This window comes from Homarus americanus, unplaced genomic scaffold (assembly GCF_018991925.1).
Source record: "Homarus americanus isolate GMGI-L3 unplaced genomic scaffold, GMGI_Hamer_2.0 scaffold19117, whole genome shotgun sequence".
Taxonomy (NCBI): domain Eukaryota; kingdom Metazoa; phylum Arthropoda; class Malacostraca; order Decapoda; family Nephropidae; genus Homarus; species Homarus americanus.
The window spans coordinates 314,942-334,047 of record NW_024754704.1 but is presented as its reverse complement, the minus strand read 5'-3'; the positions used below and the strand labels follow the sequence as shown (position 1 = coordinate 334,047).

The following is a 19,106-nucleotide window of genomic DNA, read 5'->3' as shown; positions in this document are numbered from 1 at the left end:
TTGGATATACAATGTAGCTTGGTGCTGGGAGGGCAGCATGGTTACAAGCGTGATGTAGAGAGAGCTGGTTGGTGAGGGTGCTCAGAGGAGGACCAGCTTGTGGGTCGCCATGCTCGCCAGCGGGAGAGAGGACCGCCAGGCAGGCGGAGGAAGAGGAGGTGTTGCTGGCTGGTTGGTGGAGGTAGAAAGAGACAGGTCACCACGAGGTCAGGTCTTAAATAGCAGGGGGTAGGCGTGGCTTAGTAGTTGACCCCCGCTCCGTGATGTATGGCGGCGCTGGTTGACCTAGACCACGAGGCATACACTGGAATTTGTGGGGTCGGCTACGCAGCGACAAATAGCGTTTGTAGGGGAGAAATCCACTACAATGCCATATGTTCTTTGACTTTTCCATTTTTTATTCACAGTTTCTGTGCTGGTTCAAATTTATTTACTAAAGTGGTTAATGTTTTAAAGCAAATTCTATTGAAATATGAATGGCAAATGAACAAAAATGAATAGAGGGACTTAAATAAGGTAGGCGTGAAAAAAGCCGATCCTCCAGCAACAGTAGTGGCGTCAGTTGAGGCCCCAGTAGCTTGATGATGATCAGGTCGGCCCTGGGGTCCACAACCTTCCCGACCAGTGGGACCCATCCGAGAAGGCCCCGCTACATTTAGCTACATTTGGGTACATTTGGGTAATTAGTCGGCCGCTCACATAAGCCACTTTCCATTCACTGGGAACCTCGAATCATTCCCGATGTTCCTCCTCTCCCATATCAACAGGCCTAGTAGCTGTTATCTTTTTAACACTCTTCTGCAAAGTCCCTGGCTGCTGCAGGACTTATTCGGATCCTACATATAAATATAAAGAAAAAGAGATGATAGTGTCAAACAAACAAAGGCTGAACAACTGGGCCAGCACAACACAAACTGAACTAACTGGAATCTACTTAGCCACAGACTACCCTAAGAAAATGGAGGTGGGGTGATATTCTGTGACTCTCAAAGTGCTTTGAAATCATTGAACAGCCCGTCAGGCTCTGTGTCTAAAGTTGCATGTGATATTAAAAGGAATGTGATAACTGCCAATGAGAACAACCCTTGTATCGAATTTGTGTGGATTCCGTCCCATGTTGGAATTAGATATCATGACCGTGCTGATAGACTGGCCAATGAGGCATGTAAGAAAGAAAATGTTGACCGTGACCTTGGCCTGTCCAATGCTGTAATTAAAAACATTCAAGTCAGAATCATGAACTCTGATCTAGAAGAAGTGAGAAATGCAGAGAGACCTGACAGTTGTAGCATTAGTAAATATGACAAATTTTGTAACAAGAGGTACCGGTATGGCCAGCATAAGGACAGAACCAGACAATGTGATGTAGTCGTGGCCAGAATTAGGCTAGGATACAGACACATCTGGCAGGTTAGTAACGCTGTACCCATACCGGAACACTCAACATGTAAACTTTGTGATAAACCTTTAAAGCATACACTTGAACACTATATTATTGAATGTGACACTGTCAAAGACTTCAGGCCACCTGACTTATTGTATCTTGAACTATGTAATTACTTCATTGAATCAGGTGTGCTTGAGGACATTCTTGCTGTTTATCCCAAATTTGCTAGCCCACACTGATTAGTCTTCAATTAGAATATGACTCCAATGTATGTGATCCACTGACCTATATATGCTGCTGGTGAATGTGATGTATTTCCTTCTTTGTGTACGAACCTCTGTCCTGCGTGGCAGTGAACAGTGGCATTACCCACATGAATCTGACCTATATATAGTGTCAATGAATATGATGCATTCTTGTGTACGAACCTCTGTCCTGTATGGCAGTGGAAAGTGACATTACCCACATGAATCTGACCGACGTATATGTATGTATGTGTGCGTGTGTGCATGTATATGTACATGTATATGTATGTATATACGTATATGTATGTATATGTGTGTGTGTTTACATATATGTATATGTACTGTCAATGAATATGATGCAACTCTTTGTGTACGAACCTCTGTCCTGCATGGCAGTGAACAGTGACATTACCCATATGAATCTGACCTCTATACATTTATAGTTGTTAATGAATATGATGTATTTCTTTGTGTGTGAACCTCTGTCCTGCGTGACAGTGAGAAGTGATACCACCCTCAGTCAAGACCTGACTGAATTACTCAGAATAGGCAAACTGTACTACAAGCTCTGCCAATAAATTTGTTAAACTAGATTAAACTACATTACTCTCCGCCACCTTTTGTGCCCCTGCGTTACAGCCTTAGCATAGCTAGCTGCCTCCTCTATGCTATCAGCTACTTAGTTTGGATCTTTTCAAACTTGCTCGATTTTCGTTGTGACGGCACTTAGTGTGAGCTCATTCAAGACCATACTTGACCAAGCTGATAAGTGGTGAAAAATAAAAATACTGGCGCAGTTACAGATGCAACCTGAATCCAGTCCATCGTCCATGCCCAGTACAGTGGGCAGTACTGTACTTGTCAACAGTGCGTAACAGACGTGACCGACCACCCAAACTGCTAATGAGCTGATTAGTGGCAAACAGCATTAACAAAAAATCTTTCTCAGTATTATGTCCTGGGTTGAAGTCTTGGCTCGTGACAGACGTAGGAGGGATGTTATCCGGTGTAACACAACCAACCATCATAGGTTCCTCCCAGTACAGTACCTGTTACACCGGCAATAAGGAACCACCAAAACGGCAAGTAAGCTGATAGTGGTGAAATGGTAAATTAGAAATAAAGATTAATTAAAAGGACATAATATTTAACTTATAATTTGTTATTGCAGTCTAATATATAAAATTGTCAGAAAATTTGAGAAAAGCGCGTTGTGACGTCATCCTGTGAATGTAAACAATGTTGCAGTTGTTTACAGAAGACAGCGGCACCAGCAGGTAGTTACGGGCTGAAGAGGGCCACTACTTAACAATCCTGACCACTTGTTGGACTTCAAGCTGACAATTGTAAAGGGACAAGAGCTTATTTTAAGTTACTGTGATGGCATCGACTGGTAAAAACTGCATATGTGTACAGTAATTCCTGTAGTCAAACATCGTTCAGTACCAAGACCAAATAAATAGTAAGTGGCCCTGTGTGTTTTATGAGATGCTGACATGGCATAAATTTGGTTAATATTTACGTTTGATGCATAACTGACCTTAGTTTAATATTTAGAAGTGGACAATTTGTATTAATACACCGGTCTTTCTCTCTCGCTGTTTTTTATATGTATTTCGTAATGTTTAGACAATTGTAAGACATATTTCTTCTATGATATTTTCGCCGGAAATTAAGGATAACGGAGATATTAATTTTTCAATATTATTAGATTTCCTCAGTCACATGTGTCGCCATGATTTGTTTACAGCTAGCACCGGTCTTTCTTTTGATATTAGAAATATGTTTTTCCTATGGTATTTGATGAGTTTAAAACGAGTTTGATATTCATTCCCGCTGGAAATCACTATTTTTTTATATAAATATATAGATAACCCTCCCCCCCGCCCCCAACAATCTTAACGGAAAAGTTGGATTTTTTTTCTCAGAGCAAATCACATAAATAAAGTACCAACCAACCAACAAAATCTAACCTAACCTAAGCTGCAAGTCCAGAAAACTGTGAGGGGTAACTTTTCGGAGTGAGAGTTGTGATTTCTTGGAGCAATCTACCAGAGTGTGTTGTGACGGCACCGAGTGTGAGCTCTTTCAAGACCAGACTTGACCAACACTGGAGCGGGTTCAGGTACATTCAGGAGCCGGTGCATGCCCAGTACCTGCCAACAGTGCGTGACAGAGACGTGACCGATCGCCCAAGCGGCTAACGAGCAGATGTGTGGTGAAGAGGATAAAAGGCAAGTCAGAAGTGACCGGCTAAGTTCATACTAATGCTGTTTTACTGTGAGTGTGCCCTGATTGGCAAAGTACTTTCTGCTTAATATGATGGGGGTCTGCCCCCGGCTAGGAAGTTAGGTAAGGTTAGGTAGGTTTCTTTGGTTGGTTAGGTTAGGTTTTATTAGGTTTGAGTAAATGTTGCCTCTTTTATAATGATAAGTTAAAAATGAACAACAGAAATATTGTTAGGTTTGTTTTCAGCTACACAATGATTGACTCGGCAAAATTTATGCCAAATGCCACTAGAGTCACCGTCAATTATAGCTCTCGCGTTATTCGACGGTAATGGACGATTAGCTAATCAGAGCACACTCATGGTAAAGTAGCCAGTCACTGAAAAATATCCACTGCTTAATTAAAAATAACGGTAAATTGCATAAGTGGGCCCAATTCAATTCCTTAATTAAAAACACATTTTTTGTATAGTTCTGACTATTCCAAGACACTTTTCTTCTATGGTATTTCTGTCAGAAACGAATGGTTACTGAAGAACTGCTTAATTTAGATTGGAAATTTTTCAGAAAAAAATTATTTCCGATGGAAATGGACATCAAAATCATTCAAAACATAAAAAAAACATGAAAAAACCTAACCTAACCGGGGGGGTGGAGAACCCAGCCCAACCAAATTCTTACCTTATTCAGATGGGCAAGCTTCAGGTTCACCAACCTCAGGCTCGCTGTCGAAGTCTTCGTGAGAGATGGCAGGATGTGCTGACGCCTGCCGCTGATGACATTAGTATGTCTGCAATGCCACTGGTGCTTATTCTGAAAAGCACACTCATTATCACATTTCGGGCACTTGACACTTGCAGGTAACACCCCTTGGTCACAGAAATACTGCACCGCAAATCATTCTTATTATAAAAACGTGCAAAAGAAAACATATAATTGTCAACACAGCCAGTGCACTGCAAGGCCATTTTTTAACTGATTTGTAATTTCAAATTGCCCACCAAGTACAGTACTCAATTTAAAGAAATAAATAAGAAAAGAATGATGATTGGCTCCTTCAATCATGTGACAACCTGCTGCTACGTGAAAGGAGAAAAAACACCTTCTTCGCATTGGGTAGAGCCAAGGTGAGAGGGGAAATACATGTACGAATGCACTAGAGTGACCTCTGTGACACAACAACAAATTTGCATTTTTTTTTCAGAAGAATTTCCAACCTATATCATGCAAAATTTGGGTAACCATTAGTTTCCAACGAATGTGCTAAAGAAGAAAATTTTTTAATTCGTCTGAACTATACGAAAATCGTGTTTTTCGTTAAGGAATAGAGTTGGGTCGACCTATGCAATAATACCAAAACATGTTTTTCACATAGTTCAGGCTATTCTAAGACACCTTTCTTCGATGGCATTTCTGTCGGAAATGAACAGTTACCGAAATATTGCGTAACTTAGGTTGGAATTGGGCAATGACTTGGCAACTTCGTCATCCAAGTAAAAACACACACAACAACATTGGCTGTCCTTATGTTTTCAACTTTACCACCACTGGTGGGTAGAATTTTTTTTTAATTTCAGAAACATTAATTAAAATATATATGAACAGTAAATAAGTGTTGCTTTCATATTCTTGTGTAGAGTAATGGCAATATGTTTTCGCATGTGCGCACCTACATACGTGTAGTCTCACTTTTATTCTTTACCAATATTGGTTAGCTACTTTTATTGTTCCAGTTATTAACATTAAATAACACTACTTCAAACAACCATATTAATTTTTTTACATTAATTTCCCTATAGCTACAACCAGGGTCTTATTTTCTTCAGTTTTATATGTAGAACCAGTCAATCACTGGTTTTGTAAACAACAAAAACAATGCTCTCTCGTCTCCTCGTGTGTTTTAATATTCTAAGGTATTATTGATGAATTGTATTGTTCATTTTGCACACATAAACATTAATTCAATCAAAAAAACATACAGTAATAAACAATAATGAGTCTTTTGTAAAGAGAAATGACGCTGTTTACACGATTATGCATGTCTGAACGTTGGGCCGCTCAAACCCGTCGAAATTCGAGTTTCCGCCGTCAAAATTTTAAATTGCGTTATGTTTTTTTTTTTGTCCAAATAAAAAACGTTGAATTATAAACTTGCAAAATTTGAGAACCTACTGTACAACATTTAACCCTTCAATATGTTTTCAAAGAGACCACGAAGCAGTGAAAGTGGTGGTAGTGCTTCCAAGCGTAAGCACAAGTCACTATATATCCAGGAAAAGGGTGAATTTCCATGGTCCGGAAATTTCCATGGTTCGGCACCGGTCAGGTCCCGAGGTTGCCGGACTAGAGAGGTACAACCTGTATATGTGTGTGTGTGTGTGTGTGTGTGTATATATATATATATATATATATATATATATATATATATATATATATATATATATATATATATATATATATATATATATAGAATAGTATCATATAATTATTTCAGACTTGAAAAACAAATCCTTATCTTGCATTATTTTTCAAGATTGGAATTGGCGATGGCTGGCTATGGAGCTCCTGTAGGTGAAAGATGTCGCTTTTGTGGCCTGGATCTCCCTCCTGATGCTGTAACCGTCATGACACACATCAACACTCACTGGAGGCAGTTCAACTTGGAATCATTATCTTTGAGTCCATGTGCTTTTGAGCCACAGCTGGATATTCGAGTTGGTAATACTCCTCTCAATCCTGAAGATTTAGAAGTTTCATCTCACATGGAACAGAGCTTTCAATATTCATACTCACCACAGACAGAGCCTTCTAATTTAACCATTAGTGGGGCAAGATGTTCTCCATTAAACTTAACAGGGCGTCCCAAATCATCATCTCCATTGTCTTCACCACTACCTCATGCTCCCCCTGTTGCTCCCCCACCTCCACCAAATCATCAGACAACTGTAGTTGGCCCACACAGCCTACCTCTTTCACATCCTCATCATCATTCATTTTCTATAGGGATGTTGGGTACTCCTCATGCCACTCATCAAATTCAACCATTGCATGTTAACCAAAACCTAGACATAGATGCACATATAGAGTCTCATGATGATCAAAGTGGTGCACTGAGACGTAAAAGACGCCATGAACGCTTCATGGAGATGAGATGCCACGTGTGCGGCCGGACTTTCTTTACCAAAGCTTCCTTTGATGAACACATGGACAATCATATGAAAGATAACAGTGCTTACCTCATGAGTGACCAGATGGATGGAGGGCATATAGTGCCAAATGTTATGTCTTGTTCTATGGCAGACAAACCATACAAATGTGCAGTGTGTGACAGAGAGTTTACTTATAAAGAGGAGCTTTTTGAACATGCAGAAAGTCATGAAGCTGCTAAACCTTACAAATGTGATATATGTGGGGCAGGTCTATCCCACATCAGTGCCCTGCGACGACATAGAGTAGCACATAGTGGATACAAGCCTCACAGATGTGAAATTTGCAGCCGAAGCTTCTTCCAGAAATGTGACCTCCAGAGACACTATACAACCCATGGTAAGTCAAAGCACTATGAATGTGGTGTCTGTAAAAAGAAATATTCTTCCCTCCACTTTCTTGAAAACCACAAGTGCAAAGCTCCAGAGGAGCCCAAACCCTTTAAGTGTAACATATGTGGTGAAGGTTGTGCAAATAACATGGCTTGGAGTTATCACATGTGGAAACATACCAAAAACCCAATTTTTGTTCCATTTCAAGAAAAGTTTATTATGCAGACAGGACCAACAGAAAGTAATTAATTTACTTTTAAAATTTCTGGCATCTTATTTATTTATTAATTAATTTATTTATTTATTTATTTATTATAGCTCTCTTTTCTGTAGTATTATAGTATTGTAGTTAAACTTTATTTTATTAAATATAGCTTTAGAGTGATATTATGTTACAAAATATTTTGCAAATTATTATTTAGATATACTTTAATGTGTGTCAGCAGTAACCCCCATATGTAACCTACCTGTGTACCATCTTCCTGTATCTATACCCATAACTAATTTCCTTTCATTGTCTTTTAATACTTTTGTTGATCTATTTCCATGGCACCTATATATTCCTGTCAATACACCAATATCTAGAAATGGATCAGACACATTGTGATGGAGGTTAGAACCTCTCCAGTAGTGGAGTGAACACAGCACAACATGAAGTAAAAATGGATGTAGGAACTTAATGACATATATAGCAACCAAGAAATGGTATAAAAACCCCTGGGAACATAAAGTATTTACTTAAGAGTTACAAAGGCAGAACAGATCAATATTCAATATCTTTATTCCTGCACATCCATTGTTGTTGTTTCTTTGTTTTTTAATTATGTAGTACCAGAACAGGCGCTATTTTGCACCGGTATTTTATGATTATTTTGAGATAAAACATTGACACTTTTTCTGTTGGTTGCCAATTGAAAAAATTTCTTTCAACAGAATGATAAATACAATCCAGAATTCTTGTTTATCTCTCTAAGGTGTAATGTGTATACTGTATATGCACTTTATGTTAGCAAAAATGCCTTAAAAATATGTTATATTATAGTTGGAGAGTGTAAGAAACACTTGCATTGACTAATTTTGCTCCTGGCTATTTACTTTGTATTTTGAATCTCCTCTTTTTATGGTTTATGGTTCCTTACAAGTGACTAGCTGTAGCCACCACCCATTGCTAATATTACTAAGTCCCTCTTGGCAAAACCCACTACTGTACTGTATTTCCAGGGAGTTTGATTACTTAATGGCAAGACACATACAGTACGGTACTCCATGTGGACACTGCTTTATGCTGCAAGCAGCCATCTATGTCACTGAAATCAATAATAAATCATTGATTTAGTGGTTAGTTCAAGACCAATGAGACCTTAAATTAGGTGTTGAAGTCTCAACAGCACTCTTGTGTTTTGACCCATCACAACCATAAAAGTATTCTCGCTTGAGCTCATCAGTTCTTGCTGTAAAGCTGTGATGTCAGCACCTTTTTTTTAGGTTACAGGTAGGCAGAGTGGAAGAATTGTTTTTGTATGTAGCTCAAGAGAATTTTTTATTGCAACCAGCCAAGAATCATAGCAATTCCCATGCCCATCAGAAACTGTCTTCAGCATTATAAATTAAAGAAATGAATTGTAATAACCACTCCTACTCTGCTTCAATGAAACAGATGTTTGTATCAGTTTGGTTGGTTACTGTGAAAAAGTGTATTCATGAGTTACAAGATGTAAAAGTACTGCATATAAGCTTTGCCGTTTAGGAAAAGTTTATATACTTCCCATTTTTGGGAGGTGAAATTTTGGAGTTAATTCAAGGGACATTTTGTGTGAAATTACCTTATTTACCTAATGGTCATCCACTAGAAGTGACTATTCCGAGGGAAGGAGGCCAGTGACCCCACTGGCTTGTGTAGGATCCCTCCTTTGTTCTTGATAATTTTGTCAAGGGGTATTTTGAAGCAATTATTGAATATGGCTAAACCAATGGATAGTGACTTTGATTGGATTTACACTTTTAAGTGTGTGTTATGACTGTCATACCCAAATATTCGTTTCATTCAATCTGTGTTACACTCCAGAGGATTTTTGAAACCTTTGAAAACTTAAGTTGTGACATATAGTTGTGTAAGAGAACATCCTGCTCTCCATGCTCAATGTAAGGGTATGTGTACTGTATTGCATGTTTGCACAGAAATAGGTTATCCCTTCCTGACGTATGACTCTGACAATTGTTTACTATGAAAGCATATCAACGTGAACATCAGTGAATTACACTCCATTATGAATTCTTTATATAAAAGACTTGAATAAAGCTTTAAATTGATTACTATTTGATTTATTTCTTGAGCATACTGTATGTCTTCTGACAAGGTATATGGATAACCTCCATAACATATAAATTTCTCTATATCCTTTGACATAGAAAGATTGTATTCACCTTCATGATCGAAAAACTGGTCCATTTTCTCCACATAACTAAGCATACAGCTCAACGTCACCAGTGGTAACACCAGTAATGGGGCAATAACAGAGGCATGAATTTATTAACTCTACAGTAGATCCATTAAAGAATGCCCTTCTTTCACCATATTAGTCTGGCTTCAGGAAGATGCATTCAACAACAGATGCTCTTGTTTGTCTTGAGGTCGGAGGCTTTTGCTCATCACCAACATATCGTCTGCATTTTTTTCAACCTTGAGAAAGCATATGAAGTTCTCGAGCCATTGCGAGAAGAAGGTAAACAAGGCAAATAAATTATTGGGTCTTATAAGATGGTCGTTCAGATATCTAGACGGTCCTTCCCTCGTAATGAACTTCAAGAGTGAAGTGCTTCCCCATATGGAGTACTGTCACCCCGTCTGGTCCCCGAGATATGCTAGGGACTGTCAGTTGATTGAAAATTTTCAAAGGAGGGCCACCAGACTGGTGCCTGCACTTCGGCACCTCAGCTACCCTGAGAGATTGGAGCGCCTGAACTTGCCTAGCTTATATTACAGACGGGCAAGGGGTGACCTAGTTGAGGTGTATAAGCATCTCAGGGGGCACTACGCAGTCGAGTGTCCTTACTTGGAGCTGGTGGACGCTCGCCCCACAAGGGGTCACAGCTCAAAATTGAAGAAGCCGCAAGTCCAGAAAATTGTGAGGGCAAACTTTTTCGGAGTGAGGGTTGTAAACTCTTGGAACAATCTACCAGAGAGTGTTGTGACGACACCGAGTGTGAGCTCTTTCAAGACAAGACTTAACCAACACTGGAGCGGGTTCAGGTATATTCAGGAGCCGGGGCATGCCCAGTATTTGCCAACAGTGCATGACAGAGACGTGACCGATTGCCCGGGCGGCTAGCGAGCTGATCTTTTGGTGAAGAGGATAAATGAAAAGGAAAAGTAATCAGAGACGTGACCGATCGCCCGGGCGGCTAGTGAGCCGATCTTTTGGTGAAGAAGATAAATGAAAAGGAAAAGTTATCAGAGACGTGACCGATCGCCCAAGCGGCTAACGAGCCGATCAGTGGCGAAGAGGATAAAAGTAAAAAAAAAAAGTATATCCTGGGGGACCAGACAGGGTGACAGAATGAGCGGATCCATGATTATCAAAACGGGGATCCAAGAAATTTTGAGGGGGGAACATGGCGAGCAAAGTGAGCTCATCCAGCTCTGGGACTTGGGGGGGCAGTGCTGGATTTAGGCCTGTGGAGGCCCATGGGCAGCCTCTTTATGGAGGTCCCCCTCATTATAACTACCCAAGAGGGTGGGGTGGCGAGTGAAGCGAGCCTAAACATCTGGGAGTTCCGGGGGGCTTACAGCACCCCCCGGGAAAATTTTGAAATTTGAACACTTCTTTGGAGAATTTTGAAGCCATATGCAGTTATATTGAGGAAATTAGAATATTGAGAAATTTTTAATTAACTGTATATTTATTGCTAGTGTACAAATTCCCAACACACACACACACACAAAAGTGAGACATGACTGGAGTCATTCATGTGGTTTCAAGTCGACCAGCCTTGATATAGCTACTTCCGCACATGTCAAAAATTTTCAAGAGACCACAGAAAAGAATATATTATTAGTCATTACAGAGAGATGATTCTTTGCATTATTAATCAGATAAACTTCTACTCAAATAATGGTTCTGTCCAAGAATGCATGGAATAGATAAACATGAGTTTTAAAGAATGAAAATAAATATAATCCAAATGAATAAACAAATAAATAAAATATTGTAATATGTGGAGGCCCCTGGTCAGCTGCCCACTTTGCCCACTCCTGAATCCGGCCCTGTTGGAGAGAGGGGCGCTGTAAGCACCCCCCCCCCCACCGATTTGTTTTTCTAATTTGACCAATATCCTGGGCATTTTCAGGCACTTGATATTAGGAGATATTCCAAGATCAATAGTAATTACTTCTTACTGTACAAAAACGCCTCGATACAATACTGCATTAAAGAAAGTATTTGAATTTTCTGATGAGGGACGGACCTGTGGGGATGAGATTGTTTGGTTCACACTCAGGATGGAATGGAGAAAGGAAACTCACAATGTGCTCTCTATATACATGTTGTATTGGATGTACAATGTAGCTTGGTGCTGGGAAGGCAGCTTGGTTACAAGCGTGATGTAGAGAGAGCTGGTTGGTGAGGACGCTCAGAGAAGGACAGCTTGTGCGTCGCCATGCTCGCCAGCGGGAGAGAGGACCGCCAGGCAGGCGGAGGAGGTGTTGCTGGCTGGTTGGTGTAGGTAGAAAGAGACAGGTCACCACGAGGTCAGGTCTTAAATAGCGGGGGGTAGGCTTGGCTTAGTAGTTGACCCCTGCTCCGTGATGTATGGCGGCACTGGTTGACCTAGACCACGAGGCATACACTGAGGAATTGGTGGGGTCAGCTACTCAGCAACAAACAGCGTTTTTAGGGGAGAAATCCACTACAATACTCCCCCCTTCCCTCCAGGCGGTGTAGGAGACTTGTTATCTGCAGGGTTGCTTAGCACATGTTAGGCAGAACGGGCGGTGCATGCCTCATGTGAGACAACGGCGATGGCGTGGATGAGCCGGTCGCTGGATACAACTGTCTATATATACACTATCTGTGGGAGAAGAGAGGGAGAAAAAGGGTGTGTGGAGGCGATGAATGTTGTGCTTCCCACACGGCAGGTACAGAGTTGTCAGATGCGCCTGCTGGGGTGTGTGGGCCTGGGTCAGGAGCAGGGGCTGCATCAGCAGAAGCGGATGAGGGCTCGTGACAGCAGCTGGGTCCACGACAGCAGCAGGGTGCAGGACATTAGCAGGGAGTACCTGAAGGAGAAAAGAGGGGTGTGTGGGTCCGCACTCAGGAACAGAGACCGCATCAGGGGCGGCAGGGGTTACTGTTGGGCCGGGGGTGGCGTCTGAGGCAGGACGGGTGTGCTGGGGTCGGTAGGACATGGTGTTTGGGGCAGGAAGAGGAGCTGGTGTCTGCAAAGAGAAGCAGTGCTGCTCTAGGGTGTCTAACCTGCGGTGTAGACAGTAGTTTTAGAGCCGATGAGAGCTGCTTCTGTGTGGATAAGCCAGTCTTCCATGTTGCTTGTAGACTGGCAGCGTGATCAGTTTCTCCTCCATCCTGTGTGAGTGCGAATCTCCGGGAGTCACCATTTGTGGGGATGAGATTGTTTGGTTCACACTCAGGATGGAATGGAGAAAGGAAACTCACAATGTGCTCTCTGTATACATGTTGTATTGGATGTACAATACAGCTTGGTGCTGGGAAGGCAGCATGGTTACAAGCGTGATGTAGAGAGAGCTCGTTGGTGGGGACGCTCAGAGGAGGAACAGCTTGTGGGTCGCCATGCTCGCCGGCGGGAGCGAGGGCCGCCAGGCAGGAGCGGAGGAGGTGGTGTTACTTGAAGACTGGCTGTAGGAAGAAAAAAGAGAGAGGTAGGTCACCACGAGGTCAGGTCTTATATAGCGGAGGTAGGCGTGGATTAAGAGTTGACCTCCATCATGTAAGGCGGCGCTGGTTGACCTAGACCATGAGGCATACACTGGGGAATTCGCAGGGTCGGCTACTCAGCGACAAGCGTTTGTAGGGGAGGAATCCACTACAGTATAATAAATAATACACACACTGTCAAGTTTCTTTTTCATTAATAGATTGATGATTTCACAAATAATTTTGTAATATAAGAGGTTGTATTCACATTTTCTGTTTCATTATTCTATATCTGTTGCTAGTTTGAGAATGTTAGTGATTCTTTGTTACTTATGCAATTTTTTTTATGTTTACTACAGATGAGAATGAATATACCGAGAGTAGCAGTATACAGTAGGTGTGAATAATGATCATGGTAAGAGTTTATTTACTTTTTTTATTTCATAATTAAATTAAATCTAATTTTGAGTTAAATGTGCCCATGCTGTAGTATGCTATAAAATTGGATCAACCTCTCCTATCTTTCATTTCTTAAACCAAATCCATGAAATCCAACCACAGGTGACTCCTATAGTTCACCTATATATATATTTTTTTTTTTTACGGGGATTTGCCTGTGGGGTTTCGAGATGCTGGTACACACTCAGGATGAGTTGGAGAAAGGAAACTCACAATGCTCTCTCTGTATACATATTGTATTGGATGTACAATGCAGCTTGGTGCTGGGAAGTGGCAGTGTGGTTACAAGCGTGGAGTAGAGAGAGCTGGTTCGGGAGCATGCGCAGAGGAGGTGTTGCTTGCTGCGTAGCTGTAGGTAGAAGAAGGGGCAGGTCATGGCGGGGTGAGGTCTTATATAGCGGGGGTAGGCGTGGCTTGATAGTTGACCTCCGCTTTGTTAGGCGGCTCTGGTTGCCGACCTTAGAGCACGAGGTGTTGGCTGGGGAATTCGAAAAGGGGTCGGCTAATCAGCGACAAACAGCAGTTGTAGTTGTAGGGGAGAGGATCCTGTAGGGTTTCGTGATATAATGTTGTCTAGCACTCAGGATGGATGGAAACTCTAAGGTGGTGGTTTTCTTATATAATATAAGTTATATGGTAGACAGTCTGGTGCTGGAGATGCCGTGTGGTGAGGAGCTGCTCAGTAGAAGACGTTCGGTGAGTAGCGTGTTGAAGGAGGTAGATGTGCAGGAGCTTCGTTAGAGAAGATGTTGCCTGTTGCTGGCCTCCAGGTTGAATGAATGCTGGACAGCGTGGAGCTTGCTTGGAGGAGGTGTTGCGTGTTCAGGAACCGAGTGCAGAATGAATCTCAATGGAGAGACAGAGCTTATATACACGGCAGCCGTGAGTCATGGTCGAAAAACCCGGGAAGTAGCCGGTCTTTTGGCTCTGTTGCTAGGATACTGTGGCATCTGGTGACGCCCCTGGGCCGCTCGTTTGGTTGCTAGGGAAGACGTAGCAGGTGGCATGCAGCTGCGCAGTTGTAGGGGAGACGTCCACTACAATCCACTACAAGCCCACCCAGGCACAGGTCACTGACACACATCAGGGCCTAGGGGGTGAAAATGTAATAATAATAATAATAATAATACAAATATTAATAACAATAATTATTCATAGTACAGTATATGAAATTTATAATAAAATAAAACAAATTTTAAAATAAAATAATAATAGTAATAATAATAATAATAATAATGATAAAGAACCATAAAGAAATACAAAAACGAAAAAAAAAGATAAAAATAGTAAGAGAAACAATTGAGACCCTTCAATTGTGTGTAAATGAGGCAGAAAGTCAGATCATCAACCTGGGACTTGGTCACATATGGCAGCAGGGTCTACCATTAGACAACACATTATGCTTCCAATATCTTCCCAAGTGGTAGTACCTCCCTGTTTGGTAGCTGCCCACTACCTACTACCATTACAAATATTAGTTATATCTAGCATTACCTGCTTTAAAAATATTGTATGCTATTACTACTTTTGAGTGTAATCATTATTTGAAGAAGGTTGTCAAGATGTAAGTTGTGTAAGACTCAGGTACCCATTTTCCATTGCAAACTAAGAATTCTAAAGTTCACCCTTGGATTGTCTTTAGATAAATCGGTATAAGAGTAAGAGGTGGCGGTGTGGGGCTTCCTCACTAGATGTTCCTTGGTGTTATAAGAGTAAGAGGTGGCGGTGTGGGGCTTCCTCACTAGATGTTCCTTGGTGTTATAAGAGTAAGAGGTGGCGGTGTGGGGCTTCCTCACTAGATGTTCCTTGGTGTTATAAGAGTAAGAGGTGGCGGTGTGGGGCTTCCTCACTAGATGTTCCTTGGTGTTATAAGAGTAAGAGGTGGCGGTGTGGGGCTTCCTCACTAGATGTTCCTTGGTGTTATAAGAGTAAGAGGTGGCGGTGTGGGGCTTCCTCACTAGATGTTCCTTGGTGTTATAAGAGTAAGAGGTGGCGGTGTGGGGCTTCCTCACTAGATGTTCCTTGGTGTGACGTATTACAACAACAAGTGCTACTGGACCAAGTGATATGTGGCATTATCTGATTGTGTAAAATAGGGGATTTGACACTGAAGTGTTTATGTCGCATTATTACATACAAAACTATGAATGGCTAATAATTATGTAATATAATTTATCTCTTGGAGTAGGAATACCTCTGCCATGATGTCTGGAACTAACAAAAGCGTATTTTGGATTACATTTTTCGCATTAATTCTACTTGAGTCTCTTCCTTCCATGTATGGGCTAAAGCAAAGGAGTGCTCATATTAAAGAAGAGGTGAGTTTTCTATACCAAATATCGTAGTTTAATTTATTCTGATGCTTCAACTGTTGCAGACATTCTGTCGCTGCCAAAGGTGGAACGTGACCTATTGTATGTAATGATTAATTTGATAATTCTCTACCAATCTTGCCCACCTAAACTAACAATTATAGACTTTTTCACAATAAAAAAGTTGTTCCATATCACAAGAAAACCTAAATTATATATTGTACCATATGTAATGATTAAGTTGATAATATGGAGGACTTACAGCCTCTTCTCCCCCCGACTCAGTAACAGTTAGTTCGCCCACAACAGGTGTTAAGTTATGCTAGGTTAGGTTAGGTTAGGTGGTAAATTTCCTGATCAACACCCAACTCCCATTGAAGCTTAAATTGTTTTTTTCTTAAGGTTATAAGTGTGATTCATTTGATTCTAACATCCATTTCTGTCGAAAATCACTTTTCCGAGTTGTGACCTCCATAACCTAACCTAACCTAATAAAGAATTAACCATTTGTTCTACTTACCGTTTACTCTGATGAAGGTCGGGGCTGAGGTTGAGGATCGTGTTCATCTTCAGAGGCAGGGATAAGAGGGAGTTGGTGCACTAGGTTGCATTCCAAAATAATTGCTTTTAAAAGTCAATATTTTGATAAATAAGGGCTTTATTATGAATTGAGCACGTAGGAGTAGACCTGGGCAAAACAGTGCTCATGAATTAAGTCTAAATCCTTGTCGTTGTTCTTATAGAACTTGGAAATGGCAGCAAAATAGTTCCAGTCACAATGTGCACACAGACATGGCTGGCCAAGGGGGTTTGCCCATTTTGGGGTGTTGGACAACCCGTACTCAAGCAAATCGTACCCATTGGAACATGTCACCTCGTACCCAATTACAAGACAGTTCGTGTATATGGCATTTATGGCAAATAATTAAGTTCTTCACATACAAAGCATGTAGAGACATCATTTTAGTGTTTTATGATTAGTTTTCCACTGTTTTACCCCACAATTTCTCTCATTCTTCATGCCTTGCCTAGTACAGGTGATTTATGATTGTAGATAGAGAGAGAGAAAATATAATTTAAACAAAAGTTGTCTCTTTTATAGTACAGAATGCTGATGAAATCATAGAGTTTCTGAGAAAAGCAGAAACATATATCAGATCATTAAAACTCCATGATGGTCAAGAGCTACTGAAGTCTAATCGTAAAACTGGTTTTCTTGGTAACATATTTTGCATACGGAGTTTGCAGAGCTTATATGAAAATTTGGTGGCATGTCCTAATCCAGTTTAAAGCTTTTTGTTGACATACAAAATGAGTCAAGATCATATTGAATTGTTGTTAGAAAAATTAGAAACACGGGAGGATCTAATAGCAACCCCACAGTTGGGAATAAATATTTCTTCGTGTGTGAGAGTTATCATGCCGAACAGGGGAGGGAGGAGCAGAGTGAAGGAACCCCATTCCTAGGGGGAAGGCAAAGTCAATATCTAGTTAGGCTGTGTTGCAATGGTGAGCATTGAGGTGGGCTGCGTACGGAGTGTGTAAATGACTTGTATAATTTTGGTAACGTAATATATTGACTACCTGTGGTTCGGAAAATTCTCTGGTCTGGCTCTGGTCGTGTCCCTTAGGTGCTGGATTGGAGTGATTCAACCTATATATGGATACAGTACTTTATTTTGAATTTCTTTTTGATTTTAGTTTAACCTCTAACACCGAGTAAAGGGCTGGATATAAACCTTAAGTTTTTTTTCTCAGCGTGAAGAAAATGGGGCTACAGGTGCTCCTCTATTTACGAACATTCAACTTATAAACTTTTAGAGATACAAACATCATCATTGGGGGGTGTTACCTTCCAGGGTAGGTGTTAATGTGGGTGAAACTGGATTATTTTGAAGAAAATTCCAGAGAGAACAAACATTACTTAAGAGGAGAAGAATGAGCCAAGTTTTAAGGCTGTATTGTACCTATAGCTGTACTAAACATGCATTACCTTTTCATTTTTTACAATATGTTTGGTATCTACAAGAGTAAAGTTGGACTTACAAACAAGCCTCAAGAGCGTAACTCATTCGTAAGTAGAGAACCACCTGTACAGTGTAATTAGAAATAATTTTGCTTCTATTTTTGTAAATTTTCAAAAAAATTTCTTATGGCAGCTGGGTGAGATGCTGCAAGAGACCACATAGCTTGGTGTGCTGTCCATAGGTAATCACAGCCAACCTATGCAAGCCATGAAAATGGCCATAACACAGTGGTGATGATGACAGTGTTGCAATTTGTTCTTTTCCTTTTACAGATTGTGTCCACTCAGCTTTTAGCGGAGATTGATGATGGAACTCTTTTGGTGTCAACACTGGATGGTGCTCTTCATGCCATTACTAAATCCTCAGGAGTACTCAAGTGGACACTCAGAGATGGTATAGTACTATTGTCTGGGCCCTATTTTGAGTTTTTACATTCTTAAATCTTTTTTTTATACACATAGTCAATTGTACATTGCAATTCCTTTTATCCAAACTCCAAATATCCAAACCTTCCAGGTACCTGAACTTTGTCTCCCTTTGGTTCTCTTTGGTAAAAATTCTAATTTAGTCCAACAATCCAAATGCAACCGAAGTCATTCGTTCGCCAATCTCAAAATGATTCTCTCCAGGCCTTAGCTAATGTCTCATTGCCACGTCCCTTAGTTTTAGATATTTTACAGTGGCTGTTTCTCATCCTTTGTATGGGCCAGAAAGTCAATTTTTGCTGGGTTCTGGCCCTTGTAGGGGAAAAGGGGAAAGAGCGTGCTGTTGCTGTGGCAAAAGCAGCTACTTCTCGCCCAATGGCAAGTCGTTACCCCTCTACCTGCCTCAAATATGTAGCTAGTAATAATAGCTGCCATCCGCTCAAGTTGAAAATGCAGATGGGATGCTGTCGGAATAAACAAGCTCCACGACATCCACCCTGCATTGAGTGCTTGGGGATATCAGGGACTGTCACGCTGCCGAAAAACTGCTTTGGCCAGCCTCCACATTGGCCACATGAGGTTGACTCATGGGTTTT

General features: G+C 41.0%; 2 protein-coding genes across 5 annotated transcripts in view; both read left to right on the top strand.

The window, feature by feature from the left end:
- The first annotated feature begins 2,888 nt into the window (after window positions 1–2,888).
- On the top strand, window positions 2,889–9,712 carry LOC121856008 (zinc finger protein 227-like). Its single transcript, XM_042351246.1, has 2 exons — window positions 2,889–3,094; window positions 6,394–9,712. Exon 2 carries the CDS (start codon window positions 6,407–6,409, stop codon window positions 7,646–7,648), a length of 1,242 nt encoding a protein of 413 aa, XP_042207180.1. The 5' UTR covers window positions 2,889–3,094; window positions 6,394–6,406; the 3' UTR covers window positions 7,649–9,712.
- A 6,021-nt stretch (window positions 9,713–15,733) lies between these two features.
- The window catches only part of LOC121856048 (serine/threonine-protein kinase/endoribonuclease IRE1-like), a 79,432-nt gene continuing 76,059 nt past the window's right edge, over window positions 15,734–19,106 (top strand). For 2 of the 4 annotated variants that reach the window (XM_042351324.1, XM_042351323.1), the window contains exons 1-2: window positions 15,735–16,064; window positions 18,358–18,478. In XM_042351324.1, the coding sequence (XP_042207258.1) occupies window positions 15,948–16,064; window positions 18,358–18,478 (238 nt within the window). In that variant the 5' untranslated portion in view covers window positions 15,735–15,947. Of the gene's footprint in view, window positions 16,065–18,357; window positions 18,479–19,106 lie in introns of all 4 variants that reach the window. The other 2 variants (XM_042351322.1, XM_042351325.1) reach the window with 2 other exon arrangements.

Excerpts from the sequence above, each read along its gene's own strand:
- LOC121856008 (XM_042351246.1), top strand. The coding sequence starts at position 6,407 with ATGGCTGGCTATGGAGCTCCTGTAGGTGAAAGATGTCGCTTTTGTGGC.